The sequence below is a fragment of the Gossypium raimondii genome, chromosome 4 (assembly GCF_025698545.1).
Source record: "Gossypium raimondii isolate GPD5lz chromosome 4, ASM2569854v1, whole genome shotgun sequence".
In the NCBI taxonomy this organism is placed as follows: Eukaryota; Viridiplantae; Streptophyta; class Magnoliopsida; order Malvales; family Malvaceae; genus Gossypium; species Gossypium raimondii.
The window spans coordinates 8,344,675-8,363,746 of record NC_068568.1 but is presented as its reverse complement, the minus strand read 5'-3'; the positions used below and the strand labels follow the sequence as shown (position 1 = coordinate 8,363,746).

At 33.5% G+C, this 19,072-nt stretch overlaps 2 protein-coding genes and 1 long non-coding RNA gene across 3 annotated transcripts; 2 read left to right on the top strand and 1 right to left on the bottom strand.

Moving 5' to 3' along the window:
• The first annotated feature begins 2,651 nt into the window (after positions 1-2,651).
• On the top strand, positions 2,652-5,701 carry LOC128040526 (uncharacterized). Its single transcript, XR_008195079.1, has 2 exons — positions 2,652-4,667; positions 5,529-5,701. It is a non-coding gene; the product is annotated as an uncharacterized LOC128040526 (long non-coding RNA).
• Positions 5,702-11,415: 5,714 nt separating this feature from the next.
• On the top strand, positions 11,416-13,752 carry LOC105780246 (BAG family molecular chaperone regulator 4). The gene is made up of 4 exons (XM_012604461.2): positions 11,416-11,820; positions 12,323-12,459; positions 12,549-12,695; positions 13,292-13,752. Exons 1-4 carry the CDS (start codon positions 11,763-11,765, stop codon positions 13,412-13,414), a joined length of 465 nt encoding a protein of 154 aa, XP_012459915.1. The 5' UTR covers positions 11,416-11,762; the 3' UTR covers positions 13,415-13,752.
• A 185-nt stretch (positions 13,753-13,937) lies between these two features.
• On the bottom strand, positions 13,938-16,893 carry LOC105780245 (ammonium transporter 2). The gene is made up of 4 exons (XM_012604459.2): positions 16,085-16,893; positions 15,718-16,003; positions 15,452-15,555; positions 13,938-14,568 (listed from the first exon to the last, which is right to left on the bottom strand). Exons 1-4 carry the CDS (start codon positions 16,727-16,729, stop codon positions 14,134-14,136), a joined length of 1,470 nt encoding a protein of 489 aa, XP_012459913.1. The 5' UTR covers positions 16,730-16,893; the 3' UTR covers positions 13,938-14,133.
• Positions 16,894-19,072: the final 2,179 nt, after the last annotated feature.

The following is a 19,072-nucleotide window of genomic DNA, read 5'->3' as shown; positions in this document are numbered from 1 at the left end:
ATCCTACACAGTCGTTTTTCCCCTCAAAAGCATGAAGCGGATCATTTTCATAATTTAAATTCAAATCCATGGGCCCTTGGCCCACCATCATCTCATTAATTGACCGATTTGCCTCATCTGATCGAATATTCAAACCAGTTTTTCCCGCAGCACAATCAACTCCCCCTGGAGTAAAATTAGGATGTTTATGAAAATGGTCTCAATCATTCCTACAGAAAGTCCTTGAAACTTCCAAACTTCCAGAAAAATCACCTTGAACTTCCCCCTCTTTTCTTATCCATTTACTATCGACCCCACCAACCTCCCAAAGCCATTGACTAGTAGAGACAGAGTGCCACCTCGCCACCGCACGAATGGATAAATCCCAGCCAAAAACTATATTCTCAGGGATCAATCCTAGTTCGAATCCGGCAAAAACTCTCCCCATGCCCAAGTTTCCCACACATAAAACAAAAAAGACTTAACTTTTCATACTGAAACCGAGCATAAAAAATCCTGTCAGAACCAACCATTACTTTCTTCTTACGTTTTAAAGGGATAGTCATATTTAATTGGACTCGAATGCGCATAAAAGAATGAGAATTTACTGACCGAGCAGATGTATCATATTCTAGAAACTGGCCTAAAAACTCTCCAAACTGTTTAGCCATTTGCTGCCACACCAACCCTGGAGGGAGATCATGGACTTGTACCCAAAACTCGGTAAAAATTAAAGGAACAAGTGAAGGATTTTCGTCGGGCTGGATCCTGTGAAGTAAGAGCAAGTGATTGTTAAAAAACCATGGCGTTTCTGCAAGAACTCTTCGAATATCCACCTCATGAAAAAATTGAAAAAGAAAACGTCTTTCTCCCAGATCTGAAATATAGATGCCTCCAATCGGGTGCCATAAATCAGCCATAGTATTACGAAGCGAAGGAAAATGAACAATACTATCTGTCAAACAGCATCCTACCAAACAGATATGCAGATTCTGATAAAAAATCACCGCATGCTCCTGAAAAGCCTCTTCTTCCTCATCTGCCAGCGCTAGATTCGCCAAATCGTCCTCTATAAACCCAAAAATAAAGCAAAACAGAACCACTAACAGTCCCACAGAAAGAAAACACTGAAAAAAAACCCCTCAAAACCAAAAGAAAATTGACGTGCCAAAAGGCAGACGAAAACCATGCCAAATGGCAGTCCCTAATTAATAGTTAAATAAAGTATAAAAGATAAATGAAAATGAAAACATTTTTTGTGCCCATATTCTCCCATTCACGAAATGAAAGAAAAACAAAGGGTTTCAAGTTTTCAAATTCTATTTCATTCAATTGGAAAGTGATTTCAAGCCTGTTTCTTGTAATTTTTATATTTTTGAGATCCTAGAAGCTTGATTTAGCTAACCTGGGTACAAATTTGTAAAACTGTTAAAATTTCAAAAGTTTCCATTTATAATTTCTTGAAGCTTTTGATATCAGATTGCTAGGTTTTAAGTTTAAAAGTTAAAAGAGTTATTTTGTAAAGTAAAATTGTTAATTTTGGTAAAAGGACTAAAGTGTAAAATTTGTAAATAGGAGTGTGAAATTTCTATGATGATAGATATTAGAGATTCATGGAAGGATATATTTGAGATTGGTTTCAAAATCGAAGCTCAAATGTGAAAGTTATGACAATTTCGGTTATAGTGACTAAAATTGAATAAAATGTGAAATTTTTGAGAACTTTTGTAAAATGAACCTTAAAATGTCATATGCATACAATTAGATATTATAAGGTATTTTAGATTGATATTTGAGTTGAATTATCGTATAGATCATAATTTAAATCAACCGGAGGATAATCGCGAAAAAATAAAAATTACGGTGTTTGACCCTAATGATTTATTTGTTGTTATTTTTGTCGAGTAAGTTCATATGGAACTTATTAAGTTATTTTATACTATGATTGAGTTATATTTAATGTCTATTAGTTCAGATAATTGTAATTTTGATAATTTTTGCATTTAATGGGCTAAATCGTAAAATATGAAATGTATGACAAATAGGAATACGTATGCGAAAACGAATGGATGTGAACTGTTGCTTAATTGAATGATATGTATATGATGGTGTTTTAAAGTTTGGAATGGTAACTGTAATCATGTGAATTAGTAAATGTTTTAGGGTCCAAAAAGAATCAGGTGTTTGATCAGGAATTCCATGATCAATGGCTTGAGATCCAACATATGTTGCAGATTCTCTGAAACTTGTGTGAGCAGCATCGACTCATTGATTATCAATGGCTTGAGATCCAAAACGTGTTGTGAGTTCTCTAAAGCTTGTGTGAGCAACATCAAATTTTCTTTTACTGATGGCTTAAGATTCGGCAAGTGTTACAAGTTTTCTGAAGTTTGTGTGAGCAGTAGGGGTGAGCAAAATTAGATTTGACTCGAAAAAATCGAAATATAGTTAGATTTTTGAATTATTCGAATCAATTTAATCGAATCAACTCGAATTTTTCTCGAATTTTGACTTCAAGTCGAGTTAAGTTTTCAAATTTAAATAACTCAAATAATCTAAATAAACTGAATATCAAACTATATTATTTTAAATTTTAAATTTATATTATTATTTAATTTAGGTCTTTTACATTTTTTACCCCTTCTACTTCCTCTAAAAAAAACCCATTTACTTTCCGATTACCCCCCCCCCCCCCAAATGTTTGCCCTACCCTCACCCTTTACCCCAAAATCTAGAAAATCCCTAAAGTAAACCATCTTCCTCTTCATCACTCATCAGTTTCTGAAAATTGAAATCCCTCTCCCGTTCAGCCGTCTCTCACCCATCTCCGGTTAAACCATCTTTCTTCGTCATTTTATGGAACTTTCCTGAAAATTGTTTGTTCATTAGTTTTTGCTTGCTCGGCGTCGCATCGAAACAACTCAAGTTCAGGTTTTTCTGTTTTCTTTTCCGGTAATTTTGTTCTTAATGATATTTTAATCCAAAACCTTTTTCATTTAAAATTTTTTAGTGAAAATATTTTGGATATAGTGTAAAATGGTATTGAGTCTGAAGAATATACATGCGTGGTGGATTTGAAATATTAAGGGAAAAACCCAAATCTTTGCACCCATAAAACAAGATATTTGCAATTGTGGTGTTTGGTTTGTTCATGAGAACAGTATCATAGTTTTTCATCATTTCTTTTAAGGAGTTAGTTGATGATACAACTAAGGTTGGATTTTGACCTAATTTCAGAAACGTTAATGACCTATATTTGAGTGAAAGGTTCTGAAAGGATCGATGGGGGAGTTTCACAAGTTCAAAAAGGTGGCCAATGATCGGTAACTTTGGGGGAGAATGAGTTAAATTATGTAATTTGTGTTTTGGTAGTTTAAGCCAAAGTAAAAAAAAAAAAAGAAACGAGAGAAAGAAAATATGAAAGAGAGAAACAATGGGTTGTAAAGTTTAATTTCATTGATGAGCTCTATTAATGGTGGTATCTCCAATCTTTTGCAGATTAAATTATGAACTAAATAAGAAAAACTCATATTGAGCATTTTTATTTATTTTCTTATTTTTTTTGCAATATAAAATTCCATCAATTGAGCATGACTTCGATATTTTTAGATTTTTTTTTGTTTCAAGTGGAGTCAGGTTTAACCTGAAAGCAAGAGTTAAAGTATCAATTCTATCTTTAATGGTGCATGTTAAAACAATCTAGCAAACATAAACATTTGATGTTTGTGATGGGTGTCAGTTAAAGCTTCAATTCTATCTTTAATGGTGCATTTTCTTTTAATTATTATTTAAGAATTTTATTTTTATCGACAAGTTGGATTTAGAGAGATGTTACCATTACTACGAATCAGTTTTGGGATAAAGGAATTTGGTTTTCAACAATTATTTGGACTGTTGCATATTTTTAATTTCTTGGAGTGGTAGCAGTGTATTGGTTCCTCCCAAAATGAAGTTGAATTTGTAGTTTGAAGTGACAAATTGATGCATATTACTCTACCCTTAGTCATAGTGAAAGCTTGAATTAAGGTTTTTAAGGTCGACAGACATGATTAAGCTTTTATTCAAACAAATATATTCGATTCGATTCGAATTTTATTTCACTCGACTCGGTTTGAGAAAATTTTAAATCGAGTTAGGATGATAAAATAGATTTCGTCAACTTGATTAACTCAGAATTTTTTCATTCGATTCGATTCCAGCGAACACTCACCCCTAATGAGTAGCATTGAGTAAAGCTTGTATAGTAACCCTGATCTGAAACTTGTGTGAGCAGCTGAAATATGAAAACAATAGCTAAACGAAAATGAAATGGTTGAAAATATTGAATATGAAATTAATGGTTAAGTTTACAAAATGAGCAAAGTTGAATTGCATGATAATAACGATATGGTAGTGCTTGCATATGAATTGAGAATTATAATCTTGTAGTATTAATGAACTAATCTCTTAGTCATCTTTTGAAATTATATATGTCATGCTATGCTCAAATGCGTTTCAATTACTTAAACTAATTGTAGTGTCAAGGTAAGTTAAAGTTGATTTTCATATGGACTTACTAAGCATTTTTTATGCTTAACCGTTGATTTCTTTTCTCCCTGTAGATTGATACTTGCTGAACGTGTTGGTCAAATCAACTTGAGAATCACGCTATCCTACTTTTGACTTGATAGTCCTTGTTTATATGGCATGTACGTAGGTGTTTATCTAAGTATTACTTGTGAATGATGATTGGTTTAATTCTAATTTAATACTTGATCTTGTAAGTTATTATGCATATATGCAATAGTACATGTCTTGGTAAATTTTAGTGAGCTTAATGATGGTATTAGATGATTTATAACCTTGTTAGTAAGTTTGGTATGCTTTGTTGTGAAATGGTGTCAAATTGTGGCATATTGGTTTAGTTGATATTAGGAATGTATGAATGAATGTTAGGTGTGTGTTTTGAATTGGTTTTATACAGGTTTTGTCTGTGTTTATATGTACTAAGTGAGTACAATTTGGTTTAGGCATGAATAGGATACCAAAATTGGAGATTTTTTTTCCATTTTTGCCTTTGGGTGTTGATACCTTAGGAAGGGTATCGATACTTTAACAATTTTTCTTAATTTCTAAAACTTCGAATACAAAAACGATATCGGTACTCTATATCAAAGTACTGACACTTTACAAGGGTATCGATACACTGGATTTTGCCTTATTTTTACAAAAAGAAACAGATTCGCAAATTTGTATCGATGCTAGAATAAGTATCGGTACTTTATAAAGGAAGTATCGGTACCATATTTTAGGTATCGATACTATTGAGTTTTTATATATTTTTCTAAAATATCAAAGTTAAAAATGGAATCAGTACTTCTTATGAAAACTTTAAAATTTTTACATTTTGGTCCTTTTTCATGTTTTGTTTAGCAAATGAGCTTTTGTAAGCTCGATCAAGTCCCGGAAAACATCGTATGACGTATTTATGATATGTTATGATTAAGAATGCTTGTTTTATGGTATAATTTGATTATTAAATGTTGCAACTGTTCTGGTAATGACTGTAGCATTTCATAACTCGGACCCGACGATCAGATCGGACAAGGGGTGTTACAAAGTTTCAGTGCTTAAAAAATCATATGAATTATATAAATTTTGATTTGGTGTAATTATGTATATAAAATTTTAGTTGTGGACTTTGATTTTGATTTAAAGAAATAAATATATCTATTTATTTTTATATTGAATTAATATATTTATTTTTCTAATTGTTTGCATTTAAATGGTGCTATGTTGATAATATTCTTAGCAGGTTGTAAAAATTAAATCAAAATCAAACTAAAATTCCATGAATACAAAATTAAAGTTCTTTGGGTAGTTTTGCTATTTATCTAAAAAGAATTAAGGTTTAATTCACAGTTTGGCCCTTAAAAGTATACTCTTTTTCCACTTTGGTATCTATTTTTTTTGTCCCAATTCGTATCTAAAATATCAATCACTTCCCAATTTGGTACATTCTTGAGTCAATTTTTATAGACATTAAAAAATTGATAGCCAATCACAAAGCACCACATGACAACTTTAAGTAAAAAACAAAGATTTTCTTTTATTAAATGTATATACACGTAAAAAATATGAAAATGGAAATAAATATATAAAAATTTAGAAATATATAATTTAGAAAAATTATAAATTCTAAAGAAAATTAAAAATAAATTTTAAAAATACGATGATTGAAAAGAAATTAGTTGGAATTAATAATATTACTATAAAAATGTAAAAATTATCTTAAAAATTTAAAATTTTTTTATGAAATACTAAAAAGTATTTAAATTTCAATGTTTATTTTGTAATTACTTGAAATTTAAATACTTTGTAAATTTTATAACAATTTTCAATTTTATATATTATTTTGACTTTTAAAATTATATTATATATTTTAAATTTTTTAAAAATTCAACTATTTTTATCTATTATATAATTTTTCTACATTTTTAATCAATATAAAATATAATATTTAAAAAATATAAAAAGGACACATGACGTAATTTAATAGTGCCACATGGCCGGTCAACAATTGGTCAACGATTGCCCAACACCAGTCAACAGTTGATCAACTCTGGTCAATGATTGGTCAAAATCAACAATATTTTTCAATATCTAAATATTTAATATTATAATTTTATATTTTTAATTTAAATTTAATATTTTTATTTTAAATAAATCTAATTGCCGCGTACCATTTTTTCATTGGTTAAAACAAGTCACGTGGCATTTTTCAATTGGCCAAAGTGGCCTAACAAAATTTTTTTAACGACTGTTACAAAATGGACCAAAAGTATAAGAAATTGATATTTTAGGTACCAAATTAGAATAAAAAAAATTGAAATACCAAAGTGAAAAATTAAGTATATTTCAAGAGTCAAATCATGAATTAAGCCAAAAATTAACTAGTACCTATTAACGAAAATCATCTATTAAACGATTTGACTCTTGATGGTGCTTTGGTAAATAATGGTATATATGTCAAATTAACAATAAAATAAAAAAATTTAGAAGTGATTATAAAATTAATAAAAATACATAGGTACAAAACAAGTGTAAAAAATAAAAAAAAAATTTATAAAAGAACTATAAAAATTAATAAAAGGCACACATGAAATTGTTCAAATGTAGATAAATCAAGACATAAGAATGTCCAAATCCATGTAACTAAACGAGACAACCCATAAAAAAAAGGGTGCAAAATAGTGTTGCAGTGCTTCTCCCCCTTAAAACGACATTGACCGGTCATGGAATTAGAGCTTTGATGGGTTGTTTCCTTTATTTACATGGATAAAAAGGTACTTATGTTAAAAAAATTGATTTTCTTTTTTTATAAATGTAACATCTCGAAATTAGGGGTTAGAAGGATTTAGGCTTGTAAATAAGGCAATAGTTTCATGTAGATTTTTACATTTTTTTTTTGCATTTTGAGAGCAAAATAAGTCTATCGATTTAGTGGTAAGGGGTGTGTTAGTTTACTTTGGATCTTGAGTTTGAGTCCTCCTATGTGTTAAAAGGAATTGATTTTATTCTAGTTTTGTTTTGTTTTAAAGTTTTAATTAATTAATTATATTTATTTGAAGATAGGAAGTTTTCCCAAAAACATTTCTTTCACGTTTTTTTTCCATTATTCTTCACGTTCTTTTCTTGTTTTCTTCTTACTTCTTTTGTTCCTACATTTTTGTTATTGTTCGTTGGTCAATGGTCGATTGTCCTCGTGTTTTCTGTCTAATTGGATGCTTAAATCGGGTAGGTTTTGTTTATTAGGATTAAGGAAAGATTTGTTTCTGTTTCTTGTACATTGTTTTAATTGAAATTCTTATAGTTTAGTTTAGTTTGTATGTGGAGTTGAGTTTTCAGAACAATTTTGTGGAGGCAAATCGGTCAATTCTTGGTGCTTGAGATCTCGATTATCAGGTGTGTTTCTGAACTATTAGTGGTTAGGGATCGATTGGCTGTCGCAATTCACGATTTTCAGTCTGATTTCGTGTGGTTTTCATGACCACATGGATAGCTACACGGGCGTGTGTCGTACACGGGCAGTCCATACGACCATGTGTCGCTGTGGAAATTAAGGTATTTGTGAGTCACACGGTTTAAGGTGTGCCACACGGCCATATGACCACTGTTTGGGATTTTATCGCTTTCCACAAGGGCATGTGCCTTAGACACGCGGTCGTGTTCCTCAACCGCATGGGCGTGTGAGTTAGCCACATTGTTGTGTTTACTCTGCTTCTTAAATTTTGCACAAGTGTACAATGAGTTACACGGGCTGGCCACACGACCATGTAACACTGTCACACGGGCGTGTGTCTCAGCCACACGGCCATGTGCCTTTGCAACACGGGTGTGTCACTCTCCGCACGACCTTGTAGACCCTCATACAGTTTGGACACTTCCACACATCCGTGTGGCTCTGTTTTGCAAATTTTGTTCTTTGTTGAAAAATTGACTCGTTTTAGTTTCTGTGTAATCCGACCCTCATTAAAGCTTCTGTAATTGTATTTAGGACGCCGTTACAGCTTGGATTCATGTATGTATGTGTTCTCATGGGTGTTAGGTTTAGTTGGTCGAAAGGAAAGTATTGATGTGATGTGATGTGATATGATGAATGAGCTTGAGTTATTTTCTTGTCATCGCTACTTAATAAATGTATACTAGTATTATTGATTCTAAATTTGTTCGACTAAATATGAACCACTGCTTCTGTGAGTTTGTTAGTGATTTGGGTGCATTCCTACATTTGCATAAAAATCTGAGATTTCGGTTGTGAAGAGAAGGAAGCCTGATTTGGTAGTTCAACTACAATATTTCTGTACAGCAGTTTACCGCGTAAAATTATGCAAATGTCAACTTAGCTGCACATTTTAATTCGAGAGGATTAGTTCCACATTTGTGGTGTGTAGGGTGGATGGGCTTTCTATAGCCTGAATGTGGTGTGCAGGGTGGACGAAGTGGTGTTCTGATGGTTAGGGGTTTCTAATTTGCTGCATTCATTTTCATATCTGAGTATAAGTCTGTCTGCAAGGATGGTAGCATAACTACATAGTAATTTGAGTAGTCCGACGTGATTAGGTAATTGGTGTTTTAAGAATAATATCATCATGTCATGTTTGGCAATGACACTGTTTGTATGCCTGATTACCGAATTGAGATTTTCATACTTTAACTCCAAGATCCCTTTTTAAGTATCTATTTTGGTACTCCGTCGTTTGCCTTCATTTCTATTTTGGTCTCACACTAAGCTCGTGTAGCTCATCCCTCTTAGTTTCCTCTTTTTTCAGGTTAACTTGGAGCTTGGAGCTTGGATTTGGTAAACCAATGGTCTCGAAATTTAAAGAGTTTGGTTTGTTTTTAATGAAGTTTCTTAAAATTCAGCTTATTATTTTCAATTGATTTGTAAGTAAGATTATATAAACTGTGGCAGAGGTTTTGTTCTTTAAATTTCTCGTTGGATTTTGTGTTTTGGGTTTTGAACAGATTTTTCTGAAAACTTCATGCATGGTTTTTAATTAGTCTTTTTGCAACTATTCTAAAGCTCACACGATTGTCAAGAAATGACATAAGGTTTTCTGTCAAAAAGTAAACAACATGTTTTCTGCTGCATCACTGGTTATGGATTTTGGTTGACGTCAGTTAAACACTATTTGCAAAGCATAGGTTTAGTTTTATTAAATTTAGTTAAGCATACAAAGGGATTGACTATTGAAGAGGATTTTGGAATTCAATAATGTGACCTCCGAGATTCGGCCGAAATTTCTAGGCCAGGTTTTGAGTTTAGGTCGGGTTTTGGGGTGTTACAATAAAAAATATAAAAAAAATTTATAATTAAATATTTTTAACAAAAAAATATGAAAAATCAAGATTCATCCTTTCATTTCTCATCATCAAAATTCATTTGGTAATTGTTCTTCATCAAATTCATCTCTTCATTTTCATCATCAAAGTCTTTTTCTTTTTTCTGTTTAAATTTTAAAAAGAAAAATTTTAGTTATTAGTTGATAATAAAGGAAAAGTAGTGTTGTGAAGTGGTGTGAAATGGAAATCGAATACCTCCTCAGCCCCTATAAGATGGAAATATAGAAACCCAATAATTTCATTAACTAATAAAATGTTTTCAATTAAAAAGAAGAGGGTTCATTTTTCATCTGGTGTTCATGGTGTTGTAATACTTTGCAAACAAGTGGCTCTAACGCAGAGCACCCAAGAGCAAGTCAAAAACCAGCTCCACCAATATCTGTTCAAATGAAAAACATATATTAATTAGGACCGACTTTCCCTTGACTGGGTCATTCATGTAAATGAGAGTTTGCCCCTTTTTCTTTTTTTATGTAACAATCACGTGAAGGATATTTTACCAAAAATAAAAGCTTTTCAGTTTCGTCCAACTTGAGAAAATAAAAAGGAGATTTTAGTAGGCGAGAGAAAAGAAAAAGGAAGAGTTAGGGTGAGTTTGAATAGGCGGTGTGTTTACCTGCTATTAGTGTAAAAATAGAGGTGGCGGTGAGATCAGATACTGTAACGTGAGATAAAAAATAAGCTAAATACATCGCACCACACCCCGCCATCCATCCAAACTCACTCTTAGACAAGAATATTTGTCAAAGGAGTGATTACGGCGGTGCAGCACTTTGATCTAGTTGTTTACTTAAATGCTGTGGAAAAGAGAGTGAGAGAATAAAAGAAGTATTTGTTTATTTGCATTTAAAATTTTTTTAATTTCAAATTTTTTTCAATATGTATAGTAAAATAAAAAGCGTGCCCTTAATTTTTATGAAATACAAAATGTTCATTGAATGATAACAAACTAATTATAATTTCAATTTTCAAAGAATATTTGTACATTCTCTCTAGCTCAAACAAGTGAATTGAGGTTTTATTTGTATTTTTCTGGATAGGCTAATAAATAAAAAGAAATAAAAGACAATACATCATTGAGATTCTCAATTTTTGAAGAGACTTTTTTCTTTTATTTATTTCAAATGAGTCAGGACAATAGGATGAATAACAAGAATTATGTGTCGTGAACTTTATATTATGCACCTCACTTAGATGAACTCTAGTTAGTTGCATAAAAGGGAATGAAAAAACAAAATATGAAAGATAATATAAAGAAAAAAAATTGAAAGGGGATTGGGTTCTATTTATATGGTAGTTGAGATGAACTCCGACACTTTGTTGGCTTTTCAACCAACTATTTTAATGTTTTAATTAAGTAGGCAAAACATTTTTTGTTTTTAAGGTCGATTTATAACTGGACTAAAAACCATAATATTTGGAGATTTTAGGCACTTAATGGAATAAAAAATTAAAATATTAAAAAAAATGTCAAATGGATTTTTATAGATATTAGATGGAATTTTCCAAGGATACGTGGGATGTATTGGGCAGATCAAACAAGATTCTGAGGTGAGGCCTTCAGTTCCACGCCCGCCCTTATTGCTTATTTTTCGAATTATCTCTCTTAGTAGTAGTCGTCGCCGTCGTCTTCAATTATAACTTTTAATTGTATTACCATCGAGTTGGTTCCTCTCGTCTTATTGGGTAAATCAATTGTCAAATATTATCGCTCCAGTTATATAAAAATGAAAAATCCCAACGCCAAAAGCGAGGAATCCGATTGGGAGGTGAGGCCAGGTGGCATGCTGGTCCAGCTATGAGACCACCACAAAGAAGAAGAAGAAGAAGAAGAAGACGACAATCATACTCATCACAACCACAATCACGAAACCGCTGCTGCATCTTCTGGTGGGCCCATGATCAACAGCGACCCTGCCCATTGCACAGCCCAGCTCTCCTCCCATTCTTCTTTTGGTAATTTCCTTGTACCTTCTTATTTCTTTACAGCTGCAAATACAACAAACACAAAGATTTTCTTTTTGGGATAATTGATATTATTGGGTTTTTCTTTTGGTAGAAATATTATTGGTTTCATCATGCATTGGTGTGTTAATTGTTCTTGCTGGCGCTAATTTTAGCTTTTTGTTGTGGATAAAGAATGAAGAGTAGTTAGGATTTTTGTCGTCTGTTTATGCCTTTCATATGGGTCTTGCTTCTTCCACTCCCAAGGCATCTTCTAGTAATTATTCTGTTACATTCCTAATTTTTCAATCATTTTCTGAAATTTCGTTTATTATGTTCCTAATTGGTTCTTAATCTTGTGTGAACTTAAAAAAAAATTAGTTAATCAGGTTTGATCTTTTTATAAAATTGATCTGTATATTGCAAATTTTTAACATGTAGATTGTTATGTTTTGGTCACAAAATTTTTTAAAGCTGTATTTTCCCTGTTGTGAACTGTAATCTACTGTGTTAGACAATCCAGCAAGCAAAGAGAAAATGACCAATACCAAAGATAATAAGGTTGAAGAGGTAAAGGAAAGTGAAGAAATATCTAAAGCCTTTGCCGCGGTTGCCGGAGTCCGAAAAGAAGTAGACAAGCTCTCTGAAAGAGTGAGTTTCTCTGCTTGTTTCTTATATTTACTGGTATTGAATCTTGAAATTGAATTATCTGTCTCTGTTATATTGCTTTATTTGTATAGGTTGCTGCATTAGAAGTGGCTGTGAACAGTGGGACAAAGGTTACCGACGAGGAATTTGTTGTACCGGCGGAGTTACTTATGAGAGAGTTGCTGAAATTGGATGGGATCGGGGCTGAAGGAGAAGCGAGGTTACAGCGGAAGGCTGAGGTTTGTATTGTAGGCTTTGGTGTTTACTAAAATCTGATTGTGGATAACTTTTGCATGGTGCGTCAATTGTGATAAATATGTCTTAAACAATGGCTAGGAAGGTTTGAATTTAAACTGAGTTTTTGAGATTGATATATTATTGTCCTTTAGGGACATCGCTAGTTAGTCCTTAAGTTTTGCATTTTGATACCAATCAAGAGCTATGCTACATGAGAAGTATAGGACTAGTGCTGTTTAATATTCATTTGAATCGCATAGTCAATGGAATATATCCTGTCCCGGGTTCCTTGTGGCCTTCTTGTTTGGGAATGCTGTGTGTGGTCTCGATGTTTGCACCTCTTGTAAGTAGGATACTTACAAGCACTAGCAGTCCATTACAGATTCCCCTCCTTGAAGGATGGTTTGTGCTAAAATCGTGTTCTCAATGTACTCTTTCTGCTGAAAGAGGAAAGGATTTTATACAGTTTGTAGATTAGGAAATGTGGAGTGGGATAATGTTTCAAGCTTTTGAAAATTGCAATTTCTGTATCTAGCCAAGGAATTAATGTAGATGATGTTGTATGCTGTTTTATCAACTAATTACTCCCTTTGATCAGGTACGTCGCATCCAGAAGTACCACGAGACACTCGACAAATTAAAGACAATAAATTCCAATCCTTTTAGCGACAAACACAAAGCTGTGTCGGTGACAACGAATTGGGAGACATTCGACTCGTAGATGGGAAGCTTAACTGCTCCTCCACCTATGTCATCTTCAACAAACACGACACAGGATTGGGAACGGTTTGATTAGTGAATATTTGCTCTGGAATCGGAAGCTTGATTGTGACTCTACATATGCAATCTCAGATTTTGATTAGTTAATCTTTGCCTCATTCTTGTGGAACATAATATATAAATCATCCAGGGTTCATTTGTAATGGTTCTGGGGCTACATTTAATTTTCAAGCCAAGGGGGATTATCTTCTGCTTGAAAGACAACTTGATTCTTATGGATTCAGATGTAATGCAATACCTTAATGGTAGAAAGCATTGTCGCTCTGCCAGGTTTTTGGACTTTGGCTCTTGCTTTTGCTTACAGCTTGCACGTACAAGTTAAATCTTAGGCAACTTAGATATCAATGTATCTCTAGGAAGTATGGATCTCTTAACATAAAAGGTGTAAGAATTGGGATGGAGGTCGAATTAACAGAATAAAACTATTCAAAAAAAAATCTTAAAAAGAAAATAAACACAAATAATTAATAATAGAAACATAAATATTCATTTTATAAACTATAAAAACATCAGCATTGTTGGCGCAAAACTCAGACAGACCACAGAGACAATGGTCCACGCTCTTAAAATTCAAGAAACCAGGCTGAAGCTAGGGGACGCAATCTCACACCAGGAAAAATCGTATTTACAGCAAATTTGTTTACGTTCACATGCATGCAGCTACAAACTAATGGTCACACCTCTCGCACCATCAACGAAACGTGAGGGTGCTGTCACCTCTGAGTACGAAGACGTATGCCAACCGTGCTTTGTTGGGTCATATTTTTCTCCATCACCCCAAAGGGCATATGCTTCTTCTCCATGAACGGCGTCATCTCCGATTTCGAGTTGGTTATCAGGCATTCTTAATGGTATAAACAACCTTATTACTAAAAGTATTATTGTTGTGGACGCTACATTCCAAGCAATAACAAACAAGGCTGCTACTATCTGCTTCACGAATTGAACCCCTCCATTCCCACCATAAACTGCACCCCTTGTTTCTCTTGGGAGTATGAGTCTGCAGAGATCTGGCTCTGCCAACAGCCCGGTAAGGAGGCCGCCCAACAGGCCTGCCACCGCGTGTGTGTGAAACACACCAAGAGTATCATCTACCTGTGGTTAGATAAAAAACATAATATTACAGTTAAACCTTCAAAACTTCATTACATATGGGAAAATATCATATCGGCATTTGGCAACCTCTAGTTTCTGACGTGCAATAAAACCAACTTGTTCTTTAAATAAGGAAATTAAGAAGTAGACATATAAAGGTCAAGATCACAGTACTTCACAGAAAACCCAACGGGATTTTTATAATTAAGAGTGGGTTTTCATTATATGGTCCGTATATAATAGTCAACATTGATGAGCTTTGGCTATTAAAGAATGTAGCTTAGAGACATAACTATAAAGTGCTCAAAAAGTCATAAACTCGCCAGTGAAAGCGACTTTGCTGTTAAATTTCCAAAAGTGGGGCGAACCTGATCAGTTTCTTTCGGATAAACGATGGCCTTTTCTTTTTCCCTAATTCATAAACGACGACTTTAAAGCAATGGGAAAAATGCAAGACAAGTAACAAGTGTTTAATGTTCTTACAACATCAACTTAGAGGGAATATTCATGGAACCATTTTTTTAGCTGTACAAATTAAATTGATTTATTTAAAAAATTAATTTTAAGCCGTACATACGATAAAAGAGCCGTCAAATCATTTTGGAGGGGCCTTGGCCGCAACTGTGAACCGTGGGGGTGGGGGAGGGGGTCTTAAATTCAATGGCTCCTCTTTAAATAAAGAACCTACCGAATCATAAATTTCTAGACCTTCTAACTAGTAGGGGTGGTTTCAAATTAATATCTGATTAAATGTGGAAAAGTGATGAGAATATTCAAACAAAGGCAACAGAAGTCAAGCCTTAGAATGGGAGACACACACAACCAAAAGCAAATGAAACAAAAAATTTAGAAAGGGAGTTTGTAACTTAATTAGGTCACCTACCTGTTGTAGCCAACTGCATTTTTTGTGAAGGATCATCATAGACACCCATGGTATACTGCCCGAAAGCATTCCCATTACTATTGCAGCCCAAGGTTGCACCAAGCCTGCAACAAATTAATAAACACTTTGAATGTGTACAAAGGACTAAATTCTTGAAATTAAAGTAGAGAGAGAAAAATTCAAAAGTTCAAAAAGTATAGAGACTGGAAACATAATTAAACTTTTTTTTCTCAAATTCCTGGTACTATAGAGAATTACGATCGAACCTGCTCCTGGAGTGATGCAAACAAGTCCCGTCATCATTCCCTGAACAGCTCCGATAACGGAAGGCTTCCCAAAGAACACAACATCGAGAGATGTCCACACAAGGAGACTGGTTGCTGCACAAACGTTTGTGTTGAGTACCGCTATCGAAGAGTCAATATTTGCAGCATATGGGGCTCCTCCATTGAACCCTGACCATCCCATCCACAGCAACCCTGCACCTGCAAGCATCAGTAAAACATTGTTTGGGGGAAACCTCTCTCTGTCGCTCTTTAGCCTTGGTCCAACCTGTTTGATTTATGTTACCAAATTGTAAGAATTTTATACACGAAATTTGATGATACGAACGAATAGTTTGATTTATGTTACCCAGTATGCGGCTGTGAGACCGGCGATCCCAGAAGAGAGGTGAATAACATATCCACCGGAGTAATCGATGACACCCCAGTGATAAAGAAAGCCTCCACCCCAGAGACTAAAAGCTCCAACAGTGTATGAAAATATAAGCCATAGAGGCACAAAAGCCATCCAGGCCTTAATATTCATGCGGCCGAGGACTGAACCAGCTAGCAAGATAAGGGTAATAGCAGCGAAAGTGAATTGGAAATATACAAGCGAAGCCATGGGAAAAAAGGGCTCCGTGGTCTCATAGCGGTCGGTGGTGACCCTGTGCCTACTCTCAGGGACCCTGGCTCGGATAACGAGGTACTTTTGGCCTAGAGCGGGTGCACCCTTGCCCCAGAAAGGGAGAAGTTCATCACCGAAGGCCATGCGGTAGCATACAAGGACCCAGCAAATGAGGACAGCAGCGAAGGCGTAAAGAGCCATGAAGGCGGAGTTGACGGCCCATTTCTTCTTGACGATGCTAGCATAGAGGATTACAAGTCCAGGCATGCTCTGAATCCCCACCAGAGTGGAAGCTGTCATTTGCCATGCATTGTCTCCTTTGTTTAGCCATTGGGGCACTGCTGGGGCTCTCTCATTTGCCGTGTAGGCTATCTGATTGGTATCCATGGCTAAACGTAGCTTGTGCTGCGCCGGGTTGACTCAGCCGCATACACACCTTGGCAATATCTTTGCTATTTGTAACCGCTCTTAAGTCTACTTTATATGTTAGGTTGGGTAGAAAAAAGTGAGATGCGTTGTAAGGAACCTTCTTTTTCCTTATTTTAATAAGCATAAAATAAACTTTAGTCAACCTTTTTTCATTTTGACGTGTGAACGGTGATTTGATATTATGCTACATTATCCTATAGTGCTATATCATTTTTCTTAAGCATCAAATTGTGAAATTTCAAAATGAATAAGTTAAAAATAATCCTTTTCAATCAATACTTCTAGCTTGCTCTGGTTGGTATCTATTCTGGAAGAAGTTAGACTCCGTGCAAATGGAAAACCTTGATTTGGGAGAAAGGTCTCCGCCTTTAGACCCACATGTGTTGGCCCTAGCGAACTTGCTAGGCTTGATCAGTCAACGCATTTGCCATGTGATACTATAAATAAAATACGGGAAAATATGACAGTTTCATAGGTTCTTTTTTTTCTTTTTTATAATATCTCCTAACTTTTAAATAAAATGATAAAATACGTTCTTTATATTGATAATAATATCAATACCAACTAAATTAAACTTTCTAAACCTTAAAATATACTACTATAATGATAGGTGGATTTGGTAGATATTCAATTTGAAAATTTAGTGATATTAATATATGTTGTAACGATGGATTGCAATTGTACTAAGAAATAAATAAGGTGGATTGATGGAAGCTTCACCGTTGTATGTTTTGGGTGTTTTCTAAGAAAAGGGAAAGAAATATAGCTTTGGTTACAAAATGTTAATTAAATTATTAAAGGTTAATTATTGTTAAATCACCGTTTTATCATATCTATTAGTTACACTAGTTTCCATGCCGCTTTTAGAAAAACGTTTTGAGTGTTTATTTTAACTCAACTTAAATTATATTTAAAATTTTTTAGGAACCTCCTTAAGTTCAATTTAGTATTCTTAGAGAAAATAGGTTAGCACTACACCAAAACAGGCTTTTAGCGGCGCCTTTAGCGGCGTTTGGACAAAAAACGCCACTAAAAATCAAGCAGCAGCGGCGCTTTTGGAAAAACACCGCTAAAGGTCGATCACTAGCTGCGATTTTTAAAAATCGCCGCTAAAAATAAGCATTAGCGGCATTTTTTGGAAAGCGCCGCAAAAAGCCTAAGCCAAACGGCACCGTTTTCTGAGTTTTTGGGGTCTTTAGCGGCATTTTCTGAAAAGCGCCGCTAATGCTCAGGTCTTTAGCGGCGTTTTTGAATAAGCGCTGCTAATGCTCGTACCTTTAGCGGCGTTTTTGAGGAAGCGCCGCAAAAACATTTTATCTATCTATTTGCTATGTAATTTGTTTATTTATATTAATTAAAATCCAATTTATTTTTAATTGAATATTTGTTAAAATGGATAAATTTGAAATAATGACACGTAGAAATAATTTGAAATAAAAAAACATAGAAAAATATTTGTTAAAAATGGAGAAATTAAAATACTATTATTTAAAATAATTTTAAAATTTTTGGGTACATAATTGATTGATTTTTAATTTATATATTAAATAATTTCAAATATAATTGTAAAAGATACGATAGTATTAATTTTAAAATATTTAATTTAATTATCATTATAGTTTAGGGTATATATATATATGGTTAATTTAGGATTTAGGGCCGGTTTAAGAGTTACAATTTTAAGGTTTATAGATTATGGAATTAGGGATTTTGATTTAAGGGTTGTGATTTAAGGTTTATTGGTTAGGGGTTAGGGGTTAGGGGTTAGAGGTTAAAGGTTAGAAGTTTAGGGTTTATGGATTCGGTGTTAGGTTAGAGTTTAGGGTTTAGACTAATTAATATATTTTAAATTATATAATATTAAATAATGTTTAGGGGTTAGGGATTTAGGGTTAGGGTTTAGGATTTAGATTAATTAGTGTTTTTTAATTTATATATTAAATAATGTTTAGGGGTTAGGGGTTAGTGATTTAGGGTCGAGTTAGGGTTTAGGATTTAGATTAATTAGTGTTTTTTAATTTATATATTAAATAATGTTTAGGGGTTAGGGGTTAGTGATTCAGGGTCGACTTAGGGTTTAGGATTTAGATTAATTAGTGTTTTTTAATTTATATATTAAATAATGTTTAGGGTTTAGGGGTAGGGGTTTGGAGTTTAGGGTTAAGAGTTAGTGATTTAAGGTTTAGAGATTAAGGTTTAAGCTCAGATTAATTAGTTTTATTAATTTATATATTAAATATTTTCTTAATAATAAAATAAATATATTTAAATTATGAGTATATATTATCCTTTATCGCCTTG